Source organism: Carassius gibelio, chromosome A8, assembly GCF_023724105.1.
Source record: "Carassius gibelio isolate Cgi1373 ecotype wild population from Czech Republic chromosome A8, carGib1.2-hapl.c, whole genome shotgun sequence".
NCBI classification, from domain to species: Eukaryota; Metazoa; Chordata; class Actinopteri; order Cypriniformes; family Cyprinidae; genus Carassius; species Carassius gibelio.
The window spans coordinates 20,521,570-20,544,680 of NC_068378.1; the positions used below are offsets into that span (position 1 = coordinate 20,521,570).

Sequence of the window (23,111 nt, forward strand, 5' to 3'; positions counted from 1 at the left end):
ATCAGGTTGGAAAGAAGTATTCAAAGCTAGACAGACTACAAGCCACAACACAAAAATTTTGATTTTATAACCACAAAATTTCATTAAGTTTGCCTAAGGTGTTGACCATAGCAGCAGCTGGGAATATGATAGAAAGGGTTGCCAGGTTTCCACAACAACACCCGCCCAATTTCTTCTCAAAACGACCCCAATCGCATTTCGACGGGGGCTCCCCGTAAAAAAATCGCGTTCCGGGGCGTAAAATACACGTTTTGGCGGGGTTCCCCTGGTAAAATTCGCACTCCGTGAGCTACATACCACGTTTTCAGGCCGAGGACATAAAAACAACCCGCGGCAACAGTGATAAAGTAACCCAATTCGTTGTATAATTGCAAAAATACTCGTAGGACTTTGTGAATGGTGAACCTGGAGGACTTTAAGACCAAGGAAGAGTTGCAGCGCAGCATTCCAGCAGTTTTCGCAAGGGATCTCTTTATTTGTGGAAATTGGTTTCTCCACACCTCCCAGTCTGCCTCACATGTTGAAAAAGTCAGTGTAGAAACACACGGCCGCTGTTACCTCTCGAGCAGAAGTGCAGTGCTCACCTGTGGTAGCAAGGACAGGTAACGTTAACGAATGTCCAGGTAGTGACCAGCACACTCTCCACTGTCTTACTGGATTTTCCGTCATCCCTTCCTCTTTGGAATGAGTTTCTGGAGACGCAACAAGAAGAATGACGACAAAAAGTAGGTTTGCTAACTTTCACTTTTTGCTCAGGTGGAAAGAAATCCGCGCGGCAGATACAGGAAGATAATTTTCATAAATGAGAAAATGACGGACTTCAGTGTTATGGTTTCAGTTGATGTGTATATCTAAACTTTGTGTTCTTACAAATCACTGCCTCCTTACATCACAGTACAAATGGCATTTATAGTCACTTGGATGGTAGGAATATTTAGGAACACTTTATTAATTTTAATTGAAAGAACATAATGCTCAACAGACAGATTTGTCGTTGTATATTGAAATATGAAAATAAACAAAAATAAATGTGTATGTTATGTTACCGCTGAATATTACATTATGCATGATATAATGTAAGTGTAATCCAAAATCAACCTTTTAATGTGAAAACAGGACATGCATTAATTATTTAATTGAAAGTGATGGGATTTGCTGCTCTTTGCTGCTTCTTTTTCTTTGGGAGTGCCTCAGTATTAAAACTGTACTATAACACAATTAGATTTAAATAAGTACAATAAATGTAATGCTGGACAGATAATTTGAGTTTTATTTGTAATGAAATTAAAAGACATTTATAACACAACACAATTAGATTTAAATAAGTACAATAAATGTAATGCTGGACATATAATTTGTCTGAGTTTTATTTGTAATGAAATGAAAAGACATTTGTAAACATTTGGTTTATATAGCCTTCCTCATGGACCCCTCGTCAGAAACAAGAGTCCTAAAAGAAATGAAGTTTGGGAATTACATACTTTTTAGCTAAGTGCCATGATTCTCATTAATATAATGGTACCATAGAATATGCAGTCATTTGAGGCCTGTTAGAGTATTAACGATTATGACTCATTCGAAATGATACTATTTAATTTTCTACTGAATATGAAACTGTATCATTAGTATATTGCAGAGTAATGTGAGCCTTAAAAATATGGTAAGAGACTGTTAGGTTAATCAAAAGGCCTATGGCAAAACAAAAAATGTAGCAGTTGATGTCATAACATGGATGAGATTTAGAGCAAGCTGATTGGATGATACCTGTTCTGTCATGGTATAACCCAACCTTCCTGTTAAAAAATAAATAAAAAATGACATCACAGGTGCTGCTTGCTGCTGTCTGTTAATGCTTAACTGTTTATTGTTTTATGACAGAGAAGTAGATGTTCCTTTCAGAACGTAATTTGTTACATGTGAAAAATGTTCCTTTTGCTAAATTGAATAATCGCTGATTTATTTTTATGAATTTCTAACATACAACTATTTGTATAGCGATTAAATGGGAAATAAAGTTTCAGTTAGTTCTACTTCTTGTTCATTAAATGTGCACACATTGTCTTAATAATGATACACTGGGTTTCATGTTTAGGGAAACTGTCCAAAGCTGATGAAATACGATCTTGAGATTTTTTTTTCCCCAGATATTTTTATGTATTCAAGAAGCAAAGTAAATAATGGCTAAAATTGGTTATGAATAAAAGATCAGATTTTGTTCCCATGCTTTCATCTGCTTTTAGGGATCAACTCAAGACTGAAGAGTCGCTGGACAGCCCCACGTCTCCATCTGAGTGAGTATTGCCACACTTTAAATCAACCCATGTTTCCACACAAGATCTATTGTCTGTGACTCTGACAACAATTTGAAATGAAACACATTTAAGCACACAGACTCTGTTAACTGATTTAAAAAAATGCTATTTACCTGTATTTACTCAACATAAAAATTTAATTCGAGAAGTTCTTGGGTGATAATAGTGGCAGTAACTAAAAGATTGTTTCCTCTTTTTTTTCTTATTTTTTAGGTCACCTAATATAGAGAAAGACGGGCTGGACCCTGTCATCACTGATTATGAGTAGGTTTCCGCCTCCACATTTTTTTTTTTGAAACATCATTTTGCACTTTGCTCTGCCCCAGTCATGTTTTGTTAAAAAACGATGTAGAATCTTGCTTGTTCATGCATAAGTGAACATGAATACCAATAGCCAGATTAGCCTTTGTGTTGCAACAGGTAAGATGGTACTATCAAGTTACTTCCCATAATGCACTGCATTATGTATGTGTACTGAACTATAATTTAAGCATAAATTAGTACTGATCATGTGAGAAATAGTTAATTTTTTGAAGCTGAAGTTACTGTCGATACTAGTAACATCTATTTTTTATTACATACTCTTACATTGTGGAGATTATGGTGGTAAGATCTCATTTGAGAGATTTAATGATTGTTCTCATAAAGGGCAGGTTCCTACCATCCTCCACATGTATTATTCAAAGGTTCACTCCAGATGGCTTCCACATCAGCTACACTAAATCCAATACAGAATGAAGCTCCATCACATTAGTCAACAGGAGGCTAATTTTCGTTTTTCTTATCAGATTGTCTCACTGTAAGGTTACTGTACGATCATTATTACTTTGATCTAGAACTGAAATGCATAGAACAACAACATTATGGCTGTACATGCAGATAAGATAGCTTGTGATGAAAAGCAATGTGCTAAATATTTTTGCATGGACAAATTCCATTAGCATTTTCTTTAGAAATGTAAATATAAAAATCACAGGGCTGATTGGTTATGGTTGCAAGTTATTGATGTATATTCTGCAGATTTGCAAAACCAACACGTCTACAAAGTCTCCCTCCATCAGTCCACATTAGCAACTCCTGCTCAAGGGAGCGTTCATTATTCAGTCGTTTAGTTTCTTTGTATGTGGATGTGCGGGGCAGGGCCAGCTGTACCAATGCATTACATCAGAAACTCCTAATTACCTCTGTGAATATATATATATATATATATATATATATATAAACAATAAATTGTGCATCGGTCTAATCTGTACAGATGACTTTTTTAAACAAATAAGCTTATATACAGTATTTATTTCAAAGAAATCACATTTTTTATTCCGCAAGAATGCATTAAATTGATCAAAAGTTGATCCTTATAGACAATCATAATGCTACAAAAGCTTTATATTTCAGATAAATGTTGTCATTTTGAATTTTCTATTTATCAGAGCATCCTGAAAAAAAAATATCACTGTTTCCACAAACATATTAAGCAGCACAACTGTTTTCAACATTTATAATAATAATTGAAAAAAGTTTGAGTACAAGTCAGCATATTAGAATGATTTCTGAAGGGTCTTGTGACACTGAAGACTGAAGCAATAGCCATCACAGGAATAAACTACGTTTTAAACTATATTCAAATAGAAAATAGGTATTTTAATTGACAATAATATTTCTTATTGAAAAAATAATTTTTTTTACTGTATTTTTGATCAAATAAATGCAGCTTGGTGATCATCATAAACTATTTCTAAAAAAAAAAAAAAAAAAAAACATTACCAGCCACAAACTTTTGAACTGTACTCTATTTAAAATTTAGTTTTTTTTTACAGTACATATTTCAATAGTGTTGGATTTTGTCATGGGTTGTCTGCTCTTATATCCATTTTAATATTTTCCTGCCTGCTGTTTTTGGTTTCAAAGCTCAGCATGAGCTCTGTTGTTCTTCGGGAGGTGGCGATATGTCAGGTTTATTGACCTGCTTTGCCCCTGTCTCAGTGTTCCCTTATTTGGTCATGTTCCTGTTCTCGTTGTCTCATTATTAGTTAATTCCCTGCACCTGTCTGTCCCTTGTTAAGTTCAGTATAAATATGTAGTCTGCCTCATGCTTCCTTGTCTGGTCTTAAATGTCATCCTTGTGCTCTGTGTCTCCCTCTTGGATTATTAAAGACTCTTTGTTTCCTTGCTCCAGCACAGTGATCCTCAAATCTGGTTCACGAGATCCACTTTTCCCTAATCAAACACACCTGAATTTGCTACTCGATGTCTTCAGGATCATTGCAAATCACAGGTGGGTTTGTCTGATTAGGGTTGGAGCTAAACTCCGCAGGAAAGTGGATCTTGCGAGCCAGATTTGAGGATCACTGCTCCAGCGAATTGTGACACCCCCCTCTCCTCATCACGCCACAATCTGTGTCACTTCCTTGTGCTGGTTCTGCGGTCTGCATCTGTCTTCCATGTCTCATGATCCCCACTGTTCAGTACTGATTTAATGGCCTGTTATTGTGTTGAATGTTATTGACCGCTGTGGAGTTCAGGTTGTCACTTGACTGCAGAAGCATGATGCCCACTTTAGGAGAATTTAGCTAGGTGGATTCTTAAGAAATTGGGTCCACCTCCATTGCATCATTGACCAATCAGAGCCCAGGATGTAGTGTATAGCATGTTTGATACTGAGAAGAGGAGGAGGCTGAGGTGGTGTCTGTGTGTTTGTTGGAAGGCGGGGAGACAGCGAGAAAGAAGCAATGAGAATATTCACTTTTTCACTGTGTGATAGTCATCCCAATCTTATTAAGCTCTGTGTTCCTTTCCTACTGTCCTCTCTGCAGCTTGAGTGAGTGAGAGAGAGAGTGTGTGTGTGTGTGTGTGTGTGTGCGCGCTGTAGCCAGAGGGAAGCTGCTGCTCTGCTGATAGCAACCACTGCGAAGGCCTTTTCTCATACACTGTGAATTACTCCGCTTCTCTTCTCTCTCATTTTATTCCTCCTTTCTCTCGCTTTACTGCACTCCTCGATCTCATTGTACCAGATGAAAATGTCAGGAGAGGCAGAAAGTCTGTCAAACGGGTAAGAACGTCACACAGCTGAGAGCATGCTATTGTGTGAATGTGTGTTTTAGCAGTGATTGAGGACTATTAAGTGTTCTTAAAAGGAGAATGCTTTTACAGCCTGCATAACCGGAAAAACAGGAACGGTTTGGAAATATTACACAGGTAATCGTTTTGGATGCCCTTGCTTTCAGAGCTGCTCGTGTTGTCGGATTCATTTGTTAAAGCGTACAGCACAGTTTTTTTCTAATTGTTGTTGGAGTATTAGTCTCTTAGCACTGGGCATGTGCAGTTGTGTGTGTTTTAGAGTCAGCTCGTTTTTTCCAGTGATGATCATCAGTAATCAGTTAGTCCCCAGGCGCCATCAGCTCTTCAGAATCACTTAGCATCACCATATTTAGTTTGTGAGCACTGTAAGGTACAGGGAGTACAGAGGTTCATTTCACCTCTCCCGTAGCTTCTGAACCAATCTCAGACCACTTCCTTTTGCTAGCCTGGCTCAGTGTAGCATGCACTGTTCTTCATTCATCAAATCATCCTGCTCTGATATCACATATCAGCATCAGGGAGGAAATTCACTTTCTGTTCTGCCTGTGGGGGATGAGAAATGCATAAAGCCAATTGTTGCTAACTGTGTTCTAGTTTTACTTACAGAAATATAAGGTTTAATTAAACTTTTCAGGGCCAGTAAATTCATTCTAGGGTGTAAGACTAAGTTTACATCAGTTTTGGGCATTGTACTGCACAAAAGTAGGAGGAAACATGGTCAATATTATAATTATAATACTTACATTAATGCATTTTGATAAAAAAATTAACTATTTATATACACGTTTTAACGTCATCTTACACTTCACACAGTTGACTGTTGAAAAACATGATGCAGTGCAACAACAACTGCGTGATGTGGCTTATAATGTAGTTATATGCCCCTAAACTTTAAGACAAAAGACTTTAAGGCAAAAAAATGCCCCTGTAGCATATTTATATCATATGATAAGGGATATCACACGAATAGCGTGAGCAATATCACACAAGTGTTGTTTTTTTTTCTCGAATAGCACGGTTGAAAAATGTGATTTTATCAACAGCGCAAGGCTAATGATAATTAAACAATATTTCACAGAGTGTGTTTTTGTGCTTGTTTTTAGGCCTGTCATGGATAGATAAATCTGACACTAAAACCACCAGTAGCTGGCGGCCAGTGCCTGTTATAATAAATGATTAATTGAATCATTCAGTCAAATGTAACTCACTCAATTAACTTCTTGATTGTTGTACTGTTGTATAAAATTAATATTACATTTGCTATTGCATGCTGATATTCTGAAAAACAACACTCTTGCTTATGTGATATTACTTAATATATAATATAAATACAAAAACTCATACAGGGATATGTTTTCTTTTTAACTTAAAAGTACAGGGACATTTTCACTGGAATCGAATAGGCTTTATCATGCAGTTAATAGTTTTGGACTTTTAAAACAGTTTTTATTTGTTTCTTACTCTTTCTCAGTATAGTCTCTCCTTCACTCACAGTCACATACAGCACAAAAAAAATGTAATGGGAATGTCTTTGAACTGTAATCAAGGAAATATCACACCTTATGTCCTTTTAAAGAGCCTTAAAAATAGTGTCTGAAGCATTTTTCACACAAAAAGATTAAAGCGTGAGTTAGCATACAGCTGTTTAAATGGGTGGTTCACAGTTTTTTTTCTATGTTTGATTGTATTTCTGGGGTGCAGCCTAACATCTTAATGCTTCATTTTTAAAGTGGTCATATGATGCTTTTTAAAAATATCATTATTTTGTGTAATAGAATATGCTGACATGCTTTAATGTTCAAAAAACACTTTTTTTTTTTTTAATACTGTAAATTTATTGTAGGTCCTCTATGCCCCGCCTCTCTCAAATGCTGCATTTTTTACAAAATCCCTCCTTCCGACAAGCGCAGTCTGCTCTGCAACTGACTCAGTGCATTGTGATTGGCCAAACACTGCAAGTATTCGCCAGAAATGTAATGCCCCTTTCCATAATCACGAGCTTCATCTTTCAAAATAAATGTAAAGACCATTAATAATGTCCTTAGTTTTACCATCAGTTCAAGCCCGAAAGGGGAACAGAGTGGTGTGAAAGGCACAGTGATGAAGCTCGTATGTGTTTGCAGTACACAAGCCACGGACGGTTAAGACAGCTGACTCCACTGTGTGACCATCTCTCTCTCTCTCTGTCTCTCTCTCTCTCTCTCTCTCTCTCTCTCTCTCACACACACACACACACACACACACACACACACAAGCAAAAATCTACATTTAAACATTCAATAGCAAATGCTTAAACTAATAACAAAACATACTTACAGTAGCTGATTCATAAGCGGCAGATTGTTGAAGCAAAGTCAGAATTACCTCTTCTCCTAGGTTCACGAAACGTCGTCCATAAAATACTGAAACCACGCCTTCTTTCTTTGCGTGAACATTTGGGCGGCATTACGCAAATATTTCCACATAATGACGTAGACATTTGGGGGAGTGTTTGAATGAGCCATTTTAGGGGGTCTTAGAGTCTTAACTTTGATAAAGAATATCTCTTTGGATTTGAGACTTTAGTCTTTACAACTTTACAGATTTTCTTCATGGCCCAAGAGCTTGTAACATTCCAAAGAGAAAGGAAAAATTGAAATCGCATTATATGACCCCTTTAATAAAAAAATTCATTATTTTTCACATAATTTACCTTTATTCCACACCGCTCTGTCCCTTCTCTAAAAACACACTGATCATTTCCTTCGCCACTAGTGCATGTCTAAATGTCCCGCCCCTCACCTCAGCGGCATGTGCTCCGGTTGTATTGTAAACAACGTTAATATCGCTTTTCAGTTTGAGTCCGATTGAGAAGCAGAGGATATTATTGAAGAGGATCATACAGAACTTGTGCGAGCACGGCTTGTAATGTTAGGCCTATGTTTTTTGTTGTATCATACTTTTAGATACACTGTCATTTGTAAATGCTACTGCTTATGTTAGCTTTTAATATACAGTTTTATCCTGCTTATCCTAAATAGATTTTTAGGTGTACCTCTAGTTTTCTCTTCCTCTTCTCTAAAGTAGCACAGCATGGCCTCGCCCCCAAATCCACAATGGATCTGTAATGAAGATGTGCGTTAACTACAGACTTTCAGCTTTAATTTGAGGGTATTTATATCCAAATCAGGTGAATGGTGTAGGAATTACAACAGTTTGTAAATGTGCCTCGCACTTTTTTCGTTTAATTTAAAATCCATTGTGGTGGTGTATAGAGCCAAAAAGATTAGAATTGTGTCGATGTCCCAATATGTCCCAATGATTCTGTGATGTGGCCAAAATGGAAGATATTAAAAGTCTATAGTATTTTTATTTTTTTGTCTAAAATGACAAATAAAATATTAATACCCTGATATAAGTCATTTTTTGTAAGTAAATTTTAAAACAGTTAGGCCTGACATTAGCCCAGGCCATCAATCTCATTGTTATTGGCCAAACAGATCCCATAAAGAGGGTCTGTGTTGTTCTGTGTTCATTTGGAATGCAAAGACGTGGCTCTCTTTCAGTCACACTTATTGATTTGATTAGTTTCAGTGGAGAATGGCCAGAGCCATTGTCTTTTTACATACTTTCAATTCCCAGTTCATATATCGACATACAGAATTGCATGAATGGTTGTTTTCCGCAGAAAGTTTCAGAATGGAAGAACTGTAAGTGGTTGTTGGGTTTTTATTAGATTAGGAGTCATGCCATAATCTTAGCAGGCACTGGTCAGGACCATTACAAATTTCAACTCAATTTAGAAATTAATTTTAAATGGTGCTGTAATTTGAAGAATGTGTCCCTTATACAGAGATACAATGGGCTTTGATCATGTTCCTCTCTGAGACATTTGTCTTCTCATCATGTGTCTAAAGAAACAGTAAAACTGATTTGTTTCCCATTAATAAATTATGATTGTGTGTATCACTATATGCTTAGAAATGTACATTTTCCATTAATATATCATATAAATGTTTGCCATTGCATTATTGTAAATGTGTAAATGTTTAAATGGTTCATTTATTCTGTGAATTGACTAGTCATGTGATCAGAACATGGCAGGCCCCATGAGGCATCCTGTTCAGTGTAACTCTTATTAGGCCACATTAGTTGAACATGTTTAAAAAAAAAGGCAATGTCATTAATTTCAACAGGTAAAAAAAAAAAAAAATCCTACTAGAGGTATAAATCTTACTGACTGATTGTGTGAAAACCCCTTTAGATTGCCAGGAACTAGACCTATTGAGTATGTGATTCATTAATCTTCCACGAAGAAAAGAAAAAGGGCTGATGCTTTTACAATTTAATTGCAACTCTAGAGAGTGTGGTTATGTGAACTGGAAGAGTTATACAGTCTTGTCCCATTTCTCACAGCTCTAGTCTTGTCTATCAGTGCACCTGCAATCCCACAATTACATTAAATTAGCGCATGCAATTATAGAAATGTTTAAATCAATATTTATGAGCTTATGTGAGCATAATACTTTGTAATGTACATCGTAAAAAAAAATCAAACCCTTAAAATGAAAGGCTTAAGTTTGATTGCCTGAAATGTGTAGGTAAAATCTCATTGAACTTTCAGTTTAATTACTAATGGAGATAACTGAGCCTCATAACGATGAAGACATCTTTTACAGCATGGTGTACAGTGAATTAACTTGATGCCACATTATAGTTTAAATTTACAAATATAAAAATCAATTTTCACTCATGTTTCCCGAAACTCTACTTTTTTTCAAAATTCAGTTTGAATGATGATCCTGATTGTTGTTACTGTAATAGTATTATAAGTTGGCAGGTTTGAACTGCAGTAATGTCTAGTTAAGAGACAGAAGTTACTGTGTCCTACCTGCAATGTGGTACTAAAGAGACTCCATCAGTATACTTTTTTATGCATAAATCAATAGACAGTCAAAAGAAAAGAAATCAATTCTTTCAATACCTTAAATTTTTGAAGATTTTCTAAACCGATTTGGAGAATTCAGCATTAAATAATGCTCACTAATAGATCCTCTGCAGTGAATTGATGCTGTCAGAATGAGTCCAAACAGCTGATAAAAACACTACAGCAATCTATAAGTAATCAACACAATTCCAGTCCATTATTTAAAGTCTTGTGAAGCAAAATGCTGTGTATTTCTAATAAATAAACCCATCATTAAAACATTTTAACTTTGAACCATTGCATTCATTCACTGCAAATGTTCCTTTGGTGAGCAATTGTTTCAACAGGAATATTTTTAGAAAATTATAATTTTTGGGGTGAAATAGTCCTTTAAGACAGAGGCTTGGGAAGTAGCATTTGTTTAAGATAAGCATATTTTAAGTTCTTTTCTTTTTATGTGTGTTAGGTCAGAGAGGTCTGACCTGTCAGTGGCTCTTCAAGACTGCATGGTGGCACTGGATCTGTTCCTGCGAAATGAATTTGACGAGGCTTTGACCAGACTTAAGAGCAGGTAAGACCACCTGGGTGTTTCATAATAAGATTTTGGCCTGCTGTGCTTTACTCTTTTGTGATCTCTAATGATTGTAGAGGTTCTAGGTTTAGAACATTTATGGAACTTCAGACCTGAGAACACAACGAGGCTCTATTATTTATTTTACTTCCTCCTCGTGTGTTTGGATTGTAGTGTTTCATAATCAGTTTGAATCACTGTTCATAATCCCTTTTGAATCGTATTAATTGTATAAATTGTTTTGCATCTGGTTTTATACATTAAACGGGTCATTTGATGTTGTTTAAAAGAACCTTATTTTGTGTATTTGGTATAATGAAATGTGTTAAAGGTGCAGTTAAAGGTTCAAAAACACATTATTTTCCGCATACTGTACATTTTTGTTTCTTCTCTATGCCCTGCCTTTCTGAAATGCGTTGTTTTTTACAAAGCTAATCAGTCTAAAAAAAAGCAAGGTGTGCTCTGATTGGCCAGCTATCCAGTGCTTTGTGATTGGCTGAACACCTCAAGCGTGTGGCAGAAATGTTATGCCCCTCACCGTGCTGTGATGCGTGACCCAGTCAGAACACCAGCGAGACAAGACAAAAACAATAAAACCCATTATAAACGAGCCATTTGTTGCATCCAGTGGGGATATAATTATGGATTATAATGACTTGTACTGTCTTTTTATGTGTTGCACTGCATCGCACTGTGTTAACATAATACCATGTCTGCATTTATGATCGGAGAAACAACAAACAACAAGCGCTACTCTACACCAGTGGTTCTCAATTCCAGTCCTTGCATCCCCAAGCTCTGCATATTTTGCATGTCTCTCTTTGTTAACACACCTGATTCAGATTATCAGATCGTTAGAAGTGAACTCACTGCATGAACTGTGTTCCCATTGAGATGGTCCCTACATAGTGTTCATTGCTCCTTACTCCCTGAGCATGGGAAATCTATTGAAGTTTACTTCACTTCAGAACATTCATTTACGGGTTTGGGCAGCGTTATGCAAATCTTCTCAAACTGTGACGTAGACGTGTGGGGGCGTGTCTAAATGAGGCATTCTAGGAGGGCATTGACGAGTCTTAACGTATATAAAGAATACCTCTTTGGGTTTGAGACTTTAGTCTTTGCAACTTTAGGGATCTTATCTATTCATGAACAGCTTGTAACACTCCAAAGAGAAAGGAAAACTTGAAATCGCGTCATATGACCCTTTTAAGTAAGTACGCAAGTGCATAATCTAGTAGTTTACATTGAATTGTTGTTGTACATCATTTTGTGAGGTGAGTCTTTATCCACAATCATCGGGTGTTTCTCAGGGAAATCTCACATAATCCAAAAGCTACTGAATCAGTTCAGCTCTCTGGAGATTCATCTCTAGATCTTTTCTTCTTTCCACACCACACCCTGTTTTCATACGTATGCTGTATCTTAGAGCATCTCGCATTTCTTCCTTTCTCACTACTCACAGCTTTGGAGGGGTGTGTGCCTTTGTGTATTAATAAACTATATAATTTTTCAGTCTGTTTTGTAATCTTTGACATCTTTACATCTTTGTCCCCTGGGACCCTCTAGTTTTGATAGGTTGCATTCAGGATTCAAAATGAGCTTTAAACCACACCTTTCAATGGTGATTTTTTTTTTATTGGTTCTCTTTATTTATTTATGTATTTTTTTTTATTATATTGTATTCGATGAAAATCAGAAAAGTACTCTTAGAAATTAAATGTAATCCATATATTAAGTTGAATTTCCTAATAAAGCCAACTCTGTCTTATTTACCCACCAGTCAGTATTTACTCCCACGAGTGCTAATTTTGGATACTGCTGCTAAATAGTTCTGTTTCATCTGTCAGTCTGGATATCAGGTCAGAAAGTAACACGTAAACATAGACACGCTGTTGAATTGATTCGACAATCAGAGGATCCCACTAAACATTATGCTTCTCACTGTTTGAAATTGCCAATAGTGAAGTTTTGTGATTTATCTAATAAGTTTGTTTTAGTCTCGTCACACCCCATTCCAGCCAGCAGGGCAGGGCCACTACAAGCATGGAGCTAATGAAGGGTACAAGAGAGAAAGTTACAAATTGAGGCAGAATGAGAGATTGACTTAAAAGCAGAACTGTCAGAGTCCATGTCAGTACAGATTCAGAGTTAGAAAACAACAACTTTGCTGATAGTTAAGATGATCTTCCTGCAATCCCACTGTGGACGATTCCTTAAATAGGAGGGGTACCTTTTTTTTTTTTTTTTTAAGCCCTCTAACCACTATTTTATTTATTTATTTATATTTCATAACCTGAAAGGCTGCCAGATCTCATAACTAAAATGAGTATAAACAGAAACATATTTAGCACTCCAAATAGAGCTGACAGCTGTGTTGTGCTGCTGTGTGAAGGTAGTTTCTGTCTCTCCTTTCACACTTCTTGACTTGTGATTGCTGTGATTTGCAGGACATCTGATTTGACTTTGCCAGGATAATTACACATTATCCATACGTATTGATTTGGACTTCAGGAAAGTGTTTGTAGGAAAACCTCACCAGGAGAAACAACAACAGCACAAACACTATTTCAAAGCCTGATATTTGTTTGCAAGTCAACAGCTGTTATGGTCTTATTAGCATTTTAAAACTCTTTTTTGTTTTTATAGAACTCTTACAAGTCGGCATATTCATAAATTCATAATTATCTGTCTAAAAGATATAAGTAAGCCTCTATGTATGAATTTGGCATGTATTATGTGTGTTGCCCTTGTGGTATTTTATCACATTTATTGTTTGGTCAGAAGATGCCAAATATGCCACATTCCTGTTCCTGTAATGCTAATTTTATTCCCGTTCCACCTGTGTAAAGAAAAGAAATGTAAACCTGTTGTTCCAGACATCTCTCTACCCAGGAATGTTGGACCAGTAGTGTCACATTCTGTTCTGCTCCTGAAAGAACTGAAACTGCACTGTACATATACACTAAATTTTGTTTAATTGTGATAGGGTAAATAATAATGTATTTATTGTAGTGTATAACTGTATAATGTAGTGTATTTTAACAAAATACTATATCCACATTTGTAATTGACAATGAGTGTTTCTCTGCTAGTTTTTCATAATGTCATTAGTATTAGTGTTTTTGGTATTATGTTGCCATACTGTATTCAGAATGTTCAGGTTACACAAACATTTCCAGGCTTCATTCACATTATTGATGATATTATAGAGTGTCTCGAGGTGAATCGTCTTTTACCATCACTAAGTTACACCACCCACTCCTTTGTAGTGTATATATAGATCTAATGCGTCCTCCTTTGTGTTCTTTGTCAGGAATAAAGACAGCATGTATCACGCACTCACGTATGCCACTATACTGGAAATGCAGGCCATGATGACCTTCGACCTGGAGGACATCTTGGCTGCAGGCAACACAATGAAAGAGGCACAGGCTGTGTGTCAACGGTGCGTTGTTTTAAATTTTAATATGCATATATAACATTGAAATATTTTTTTATCTTGTTTATTATATATATGTAATATTGGGGATGCCAGTTCATTAAAAAAATATGTATTTGAAATATTTATAGATTTCATAGAGAGAGAGAGAGAGAGAGAGAGAGAGAGTAACATTCTAGCAGGTGTATTTTAATTTCACTGGCTTTCATTCCATTTCTGGGAGCAGGTGCTACTATTAACATCCATACACTATTTTCAGGTTCCTCTCTGTTATGTCACATTTGTATTGGTGATGTAATCCCACAATGCTGCAGGCCATCAGCATATCCCAGATGGCAGAGGAATTTCAGAGGCCTATGACACGCTGTGTTGGAGGGGTGTGACAATCTGGTGTATGCATGGTGTTTCCAGACAACTCACACCTCTGTGACTCTGCCATGTCATCCAGGCCCTGTAGCGCTGGAATGCATCTTTCAGCTGATCACACTCTTCAGCTTTCTGCACATCAATTACACCGTCTGGTCCAAATAATAACACTAACAATAACAATAATAGCCACGTATGCAGGGCAGTAAAGCAGTTCTGTCACAATACATACCTGTATATACTTAACTACAGTGATCTTGATTGGAGATCAGTATTTAATATGTATAATTTTTTTATTTATGCATTCATTAATCTCAAATACTAAAACTACTATTAATAGATCATGAAAGACAAAGCAGAATCCCAGTGAAATAGAAACATTTTTAATTTATTATTTGACTTGTATATGTAGAATATATCAAAACTGCTTACTCTATTAATCTAAAATCATTAATGTGTCCACAAATTGACCCTAATTGTCAAATAGACACACAAAAAGAGTTAATTATCAATATTAACCTACATTTCCTGCATCTGCACCACCAGTCGGCTTGTCTGGAGCGCATGTGCTAATCGTTAGGCCACAGTTCTGACTTATTAGACCCATTTTATTGCCTCCTTTACATCTGACTAGATCTGATTACAAGATTAGGAGTCATATAACTATGCATATAACTATGTTTTCAGCCTGCCGTTGTTCCACAATCTCTAGTATCTGTTCATTTACATCATTTAAATGCAGCAGTTTATAAAGTGAGCATAAACAAAACACTCTGCTTCTGTTTTTTTTTTTTTTACTATAAAGTATATATATATATGTGTGTGTGTGTGTGTGTGTGTGTGTGTGTGTGTGTGTGTGTGTGTGTGTGTGTGTGTGTGTGTGTGTGTGTGTGTGTGTGTGTATGTGTGTGTGTGAGTTTAAACTGTTAACATCAATGTAGCTTGTTTACATTGCTGTGGCTGTTACTTGAGTGATACAGAGTGACTTCTGCATTCAATAAATACACAGACCAGTGGTTTTCACTCATAAAACTTTGTAGGGTGAACGTGGCCTACTTATCTTAGCCCCCCCAGCTCTGCATTCATCTGCATGTCTTGTATTTGTGTAAATTTAATAGAAGCCAAACTGACTCAGAATAATTCATGTTTGTCCCTCAGAGGGGAGTCGGTTTACTCAGACAGAAACCAGACAGCCATTGTGTCCTCCTCAGATCCAACTGCGCTATTTGTATGGCCTTAGGGGTACAGTGAATCAAGCCGTGTTTTTTTACTTTTGGATTGAGTGCAAATTTGTCTACCAGCTTTCACACACTAGGACTGTAACTGAGAACACAAGGCTGACCTCAGCCAACTGTGCCAACTGAGCATGTGACGTAGTAACCACTACTGATAGGTCATTGTGTTGTTTCAGGACAAGACTGATAAGGCTGTGTTTGTCATTCCAGATACCGTAAAAAGTCTTCCTTCAACAGCAAAAACTTCACAGAAGGTGGGTGCCTAAATACATATTTCACTAAACGATTAATTGGCAATAAATAAATCATGCTGATACTTTGAGATCTTTTACAAAAGCTCATCACAGGCTTCTTCTTGTAACAATAGCAGTTTATGCAATCACTTCCTCAACCCATGGTGACCATATTGTGGCTGTGTAGATGATCTGAAAGTGTAATTACATTTGTGTCATCCCCAGAGGAGCTCCATGCTGAAGTGTGCTATGCTGAATGCCTCCTCCAGAGGGCAGCACTCACTTTCCTGCAGGTCTGTCCCAGTGGTTGATTCCCTTTTACTGCTGATATTAAACCCACTCTGCCCTGTTATCATGTATGTGAATAAAATATATTATCGTGGAAAAAGCTATGTTGCTTATTCAAGATTTATTTACTTTCAGGATGAAAATATGATCAGCTTCATAAAGGGAGGAATGAAAGTGAGAAACAGCTATCAAATATACAAGTAAGACCTGCTGCAGTGTTGTTTATATATATATATATAACTGAAAGCTTTATATTACATATAAATATTATAATTAATTTAACATTTAAACAAATAACTACAACTAAAATTTTAATAAAAGTAACTTAAAACTGAACTGAAACAAAAATGAATTAAAAAGGCAAAAACATAACAAAATGACAAAAAAATAAAAAAGTAAAATAAAAAATAATTCAAATTCAAAATATTAATAAATGCTATACTAGCCCAATAATACTAGTACAGTATATCTGTAAGTTTATTTTAACATGTGTTTGTGTTAATTGCAAGAGAGCTGCATACAGTCCTGAAGTCTGCAAGTTATGTTCAAGGTGACAATCATGGACATTTTGAGGGAGGCGTTAAGCTCGGGATCGGGGCCTTTAACCTGGTGAGTGCGTTATGTCATGTTTTCGTGTGTTTTAGCCTTAAAAACCTTTAAATGTTCCCTCTTAAATCAAACGTGAACATTTATTAATCCTAGCATAGTTTAGTGAGGGCAAGTCTGTTTTCTCAACCCCTCACCTGTGTTTATCGCAGATGCTGTCTTTGTTGCCAACACGGACTCTCAGGTTGTTGGAATTTGTGGGCTTCTCTGGTAACAAAGTGAGTATTGTGTAGTACTAAGCTTAGTTTGGCTTCGGTTCATTTGGCGTGTACAAATGAATTTTGATCTGAGCTTGGCTGTTTTTGCTTTCTGTCTGTCTTAGCAATAAAGTGTGTCAAGGTGCATGACGATGCTTTTAATACTTGTTAGAATGAAGTGAAAGACACAAGTGTGAATGATTTACTGTGTGTTGTGTCTGTCTTAAAGAAATAGTTCACCCAAAAATGAAAATTTGCTGAAAATGTACTTACCCTAATGCCACACAAAATGTTAATGAGGTTGTTTCTTTATCAGAACAGATTTGGAGAAATGTAGCATTACATCACTTGCTATCCAACGGATCCTTTTCAGTAATGGGTGCCGTCAGAATGAGAGTTCAAACACTGTGTACATATGTGTGTGTTTTAGGAGTTTGGTCTTCAGCAGCTCCAGGAGGGCTCTGCTGAACAGACTTTTCGGTCTTTCCTTTGTAACATGTTGTTGCTTTGCTACCACACCTTCATGAGCTTCATTTTGGGTAAGAGAAGATTGCTTCTGAATTGCATTTTTAATTAATATGTTGCACATCAGAAGTAACAATCTCTATTTTATCCATGTCTGTGTGTGTCCTTTAGGCACTGGAGAGGGAGATGTGGAAGATGCAGAAAAACTGCTTCAGCCTTATCTGAAAAAGTATCCGACGGTACTTAATCACCATTTTCAAATGCAACAGTTTCCAGTCAAAAATCTTAAAACACTTTCACTTTCATTTACATTACGATATGAACAGCTGCTAAAATCACTGTTATTAAATATTAGAGTATGAATTGTAAATCTGACAACTGCTGTGTTTCTGTCAGGGATCCATTTTCCTGTTCTTCGCTGGTCGAATAGAGGTAATTAAAGGAAATCTGGATGCTGTAAGTGATACTTACTTTTATCTAATGCATAAAAAAGGAGTGTGTTCTTTTGATTTTTATATTATTCTTATTTTTTTATTTTTAATTGCCTGTGTGCATATGCACGTTCTTGTTCTGAAGGCCATCAAGCGTTTTGAGGAGTGTTGTGAAGCTCAGCAGAACTGGAAGCAGTTCCATCACATGTGTTACTGGGAACTGATGTGGTGTTTCACCTATAAAAGGCACTGGAAGATGGCCTACTTCTACGCAGACCTGCTCAGCAAAGAGAACGCATGGTCTAAGGTGAAACCCTAAAATACACAGTTGACTGCTGCACTGAAGATTTGCTTGATTATTGAAATAAAATGGGTTGAATTTCCTGTTTATTTATACATTTCAATTTAAATGTTTAAGGTCAGAGTTTTTTTATGTGTTTAAAAATTAATATTAAAATTCAAGATGGCTCTTTTCTATTTTAATTTTTTTTTAAATTTAATTAATTCCTCTGATGGCAAAGCTGAATTTTCAGCAGTCATTACAGTCTTCAGAAATCATTCTAATGCGATGATTTTCTGTTCATGAAACAGTTCATATCATCAATGTTTGTTTGTTTATATATATATATATGTGTGTGTGTGCGTGAATATGCATGTATATAATGAACTCACTTTTTAATAAAATTAGATGATAAAGATTTTACTCTGGGTTTAAAAGGTTTGCTGATGTAACAAATAGAGGCTGAGGACAATTAATCTCCTGCAGGGATGTTTGTGTTTACTATGCAGTTCAGAACTCATTGCTTTTTTTTTTTTTTTTCTCACACACACTTTTTTCAGGCCACATATGCGTATATGAAAGCAGCTTACCTCAGCATGCTGAGTCGTGAGGAATGCCAGCCGTTCGGGGAGAATGAGGTGGCTTTGTTTAGGTAATGGCAAGGGAATGGTGTATTTTAGTGTGAATGTTCATGTTTGTTCAGAAGAGAATTTAATCACATGATTAAATATAAACCTATAAACCAAACAACATGACAGATCAGATCAGTAAAATGTCATTTATATCATATACAGCCTGTACAGTAATATCATTCAGTTAAAAAAAAAAACATTGCAAATGCCCAAATATTTTATCTCACATTTAATTTGAACGTCTAATTTAGCCCATCCTCTTGCAAATATAAAATGGACGTCATATGTACTTTACTGATGCTGTGATCTTTTTTTTTTCACTTTTCAGACAAGTTCCCAGTCTGAAGCAGAAAATAGCTGGGAAGTCATTGCCCACAGAGAAGTTTGCCATCAGAAAAGCTCGACGCTATAATACAGATAATGCCATTCCTCTTCCTGCACCTCCATTGGTCAGTGTTCAGTTTTGCACAGATTTTACTCTGTATATTTATTTGATACTGCAACTGTCTTTTTGCATAGTTCACACAGGATTTCCTCTTGCATCTTTGGCTGTCATGTCTCACTGCATTTGGAGTTGCCATTCAGATGTGTCAAGTCTGATAATGTACATTGGCACTGGTGTATTGCATCTAAAAACGGGCTTCCTGTTCTATTCTATTGTGTGCCGTTTTTTTTTATATGTAAGAAGGCATCCTGTTTGAAAAGCCCTTTAATTAACAAAGAGTATGGAATTAGACCATCCTTATTTGTGTAATCCCACTGCAAAACAAAGGGAAACACCTGGACAAGACACAGTCTAAAATTCATACTCATTGTGAGGGTATGTTTGCACGACAGGAAATGATGTATATCTGGAATGGCTACACTGTCATTGGGAAGCACAAGGACTTGACAGAGGGCATGCTGAAGACCCTTGAAGAGGCCCAGCAGACGCTTGAGCAACATCCAAGTAAATTCTCCTTCCATACAATACAGTACTGCTTTTGCTGGTGTCCACTTTTTAAATAATAGTTCACCCCAAAATAATCTAATTATTTATTTCCTCGTGTCATTCCAAATGATACTTTGCAACAACGGATAATAATTACCATGAGCAGCAAAAAGTTACAATGTAACAGTGTGTTTCATTGAAAAAAAAAAAATCATCCACACAGACACTCTCTGTATCTCATTTAGTGTTTTTTTTTTTCTGTAACAAAAATGTCTCTGTGTGTTTGCCCTCAGGGACCGAGTTCACCACAGATGACCAGTGTGTGGTTAGTCTGCTTAAGGGGCTCTGTCTCAAACACTTGGGTTTCAAGGAAGAAGCTGAACATTACTTCACCCTCGTCCTCTGCAAGTCAGTCTTGCTCTTTTACTGTACAACAAATCACACCTACTTAAAGAGAAGTGTTTGTGGTTTTTCTGTACACAATAGGAAACGATACATGTTTTAGTCTCCAGTATGTCACAGTATAATAATAGATAATAATAATAGAAAATATGTTTTAAACATTCTTAAAGATAGCAAGATCACAAGTGCTCTCCTTCTCTCTGTATGTTTGTACTTGTACAGTGAGAGTCAGATTAAATATGACCACTACCTGGTGCCCAATGCACTTCTGGAACACGGTTTACTGTGTTTGGAGCAGGGACGAACAGAGGAGGCCATCAAACTTCTGGAGACTGCCAAGTAAGTACAGTCCTGACACTGACAGTGATTGTTTTGTACCTCTAAGATAGCAAATGTATATAATGTGTGGAGTGACCCAATTTGCATAGTCAAATATTACATTGATATTAAAAGTCGTTGCCTTGTTAGTCTTGAACACTATTAACCATGATTTCTTTGCCAGGCAAAATTACAAAAACTACTCCATGGAATCACGGACTCACTTCCGGATCCAGGCAGCTCTACATAAGGCACGAGGCACAGCTGTGAATGGAGACCACTGCTCACCCTCCAGCCCTTAACAGTTGGGGTCATCGCTGGGGTCACAGCAAGCCAAGATCAGGCTTGACGTGGGTTGCCATATGCCAAGAGGAGGACTAAAGGAGCACATGACTGATCAGACCCGAGCTGAGCTTATAGTGACAAATCATCTTCATTGAATGACACACACAGAGATTATACAGTACATAGACAATAGCTGCATGAATGATGTTACGTGAAGTGCAGTGCAGTTCACTTAAGACACAGAAGTGACATCATGCTGTTATGATGTCATATAAATAAGACTGTGCTGTTAGAATATTGTAAATGTAACATTATGAATAATAATAATATAACCCAAGATAGTTATATCAGTCCAATTAAATTATGCTGGTACTTCATGCTAAGAACATTGTCACTCAGAACAAAAATAAGGCCATCTGTCAATCATATTGGCTGCTTTCGAAGCTTTTGTTGGTAATGCTCTCCACTGTTGGTAGCCCTGTGATATCAGCAGCCTAGACGTGGCTGTGCCTTACAGCTAACGGTTTGATTTGGATTTAAAGCACATGTGCACAAATATTAGTTTACTTTTAATCTTTGGAGTATAAATAGGTTATAAAATAAGCCTGTTGTCCAGAGGTTGTATGATGAATGTTCATGGGTTACTCTTTGGTTAGAGTACTGTGGCCTTGTCAAATCGCATGGACAGGATTCCTGTTCTAAGCATAGTTTTTATCACATAACATTGTCTTTGTGTTTCTGTGTACATAATTAGTCTGTTTTAGCAATCTGTTAAAAAAACGAAGAAAACAAGCATCTTTGTAACGGCAAATAAGAAATGTAAACTTGAAGTTTTGTGGGTATAGTTTTTTGTTTTAGTATTTATTCACTGTTGTGGCGCCTTTCAAATTTGTCCCGTTGTAAGTGGGCATCTGAATGTGTCTTTTAGAAAGGCAGTCTCGTTCATGTGGACTTGGTCCAGATCGTACTTGAGCTCAAACAAACAAGTCTTTTAGATACATGCAGGACAGGCTGGCATGCCAGCTCTAGCCAAAGTGAGGGATGCATTGACAACCACTACAGCCTTACACTATGAAGAGAAAGAACATTTCAGCTGGTTCAGGACGGGGATTGTACTTTGTTCAGTATATGAATGCTACTTCATGGAGCTTTTCCCTGTAGTATGGAGTTCAACAAGCTAGACTTAGCTGTAGTGTAGTTTTCAAATGCGGTCTATTTTAAGTTGTAGTTTTAATCAGACAGTCCTGAACTTCAAGGCTTGTGTATTATATTAATTTATCCCAGATTAGTTGAATAGTATTCATGGATTTTTGTTCTTCTGCAGTGTAATCTGAATAGTGCCTGTTTTATGAGATGCAATTCTACCAAAGTCAAATTTACATTCATCATCAGCTCATGGTGTTACCTTGTGTTTGCATAGAAATTTCACAGGCAATGTGTTTCATGCTGTGTTTGAAATGTGGCAAAACAAAATGTTTAAAATTGAATGATTTATGGGGTTTACATTGTTATGGCTTTTGTTTCTCATTTAAATTCTTTCTGATTTAAATTGATTTTACAGGCTTTGGGCTATAGATGTCAGCAAATCCTGTATATGGTGCATGGCTACTGTGTAAACACATTCCTGTAAATACTAAACATACATTTTCTAATTTAAAATTAAATGATATGATAGCATTCCAAAAGACACTTCTTTTGTTTTGCTTATTTGTTCTAAGCGGTCTGGCGGCTCAAAGAGATATTCCAGTCCAAAAAATATTTACATTCTGTCATCACTGATTTCTTGCATGAAAAACAAAAGGGCATTTTAGCAGAATGTCAGCCTTGCTATCCACTTTCATTGTATGGAAAAAAAGATGAAGGTGAATGAGGCTGTAATTCTACATAACATTCTGTCGAACATCTTTTGTTCTTCATATATTCAAAACATAAACATAAAAGGGTGATTTTAAAATAATATTACAAAAATAAAACTAGTCTGGTACATTGTATTCAATAAAAACATCCTGGCTACACTATACATCTGTAATACTCAATGTCAGCGTTGTTACTCTTAACTAAAACCAAAACTATTAAAAATATGCTTTTAAACAGGTCTTATGCGGTCAAGTTTACAGACTTTAAACCCCCTTT

At 36.4% G+C, this 23,111-nt stretch overlaps 1 protein-coding gene across 2 annotated transcripts; it reads left to right on the forward strand.

Moving 5' to 3' along the window:
* The first annotated feature begins 351 nt into the window (after positions 1 to 351).
* LOC128018837 (tetratricopeptide repeat protein 39A) lies at positions 352 to 22,667 on the forward strand. 2 transcript variants are annotated; one of them, XM_052604649.1, is made up of 20 exons: positions 352 to 725; positions 2,241 to 2,291; positions 2,526 to 2,576; positions 10,763 to 10,867; positions 14,184 to 14,315; positions 16,121 to 16,164; positions 16,369 to 16,436; positions 16,567 to 16,631; positions 16,941 to 17,040; positions 17,190 to 17,255; positions 17,665 to 17,773; positions 17,871 to 17,938; positions 18,096 to 18,155; positions 18,276 to 18,437; positions 18,971 to 19,062; positions 19,371 to 19,491; positions 19,880 to 19,991; positions 20,267 to 20,381; positions 20,598 to 20,714; positions 20,878 to 22,667. In XM_052604649.1, exons 1-20 carry the CDS (start codon positions 685 to 687, stop codon positions 20,993 to 20,995), a joined length of 1,797 nt encoding a protein of 598 aa, XP_052460609.1. In that variant the 5' UTR covers positions 352 to 684; the 3' UTR covers positions 20,996 to 22,667. The 2 variants fall into 2 exon arrangements, with proteins under 2 accessions (XP_052460609.1, XP_052460610.1); XM_052604650.1 differs by lacking the exons at positions 352 to 725; positions 2,241 to 2,291; positions 2,526 to 2,576 and adding an exon at positions 4,979 to 5,361.
* Positions 22,668 to 23,111: the final 444 nt, after the last annotated feature.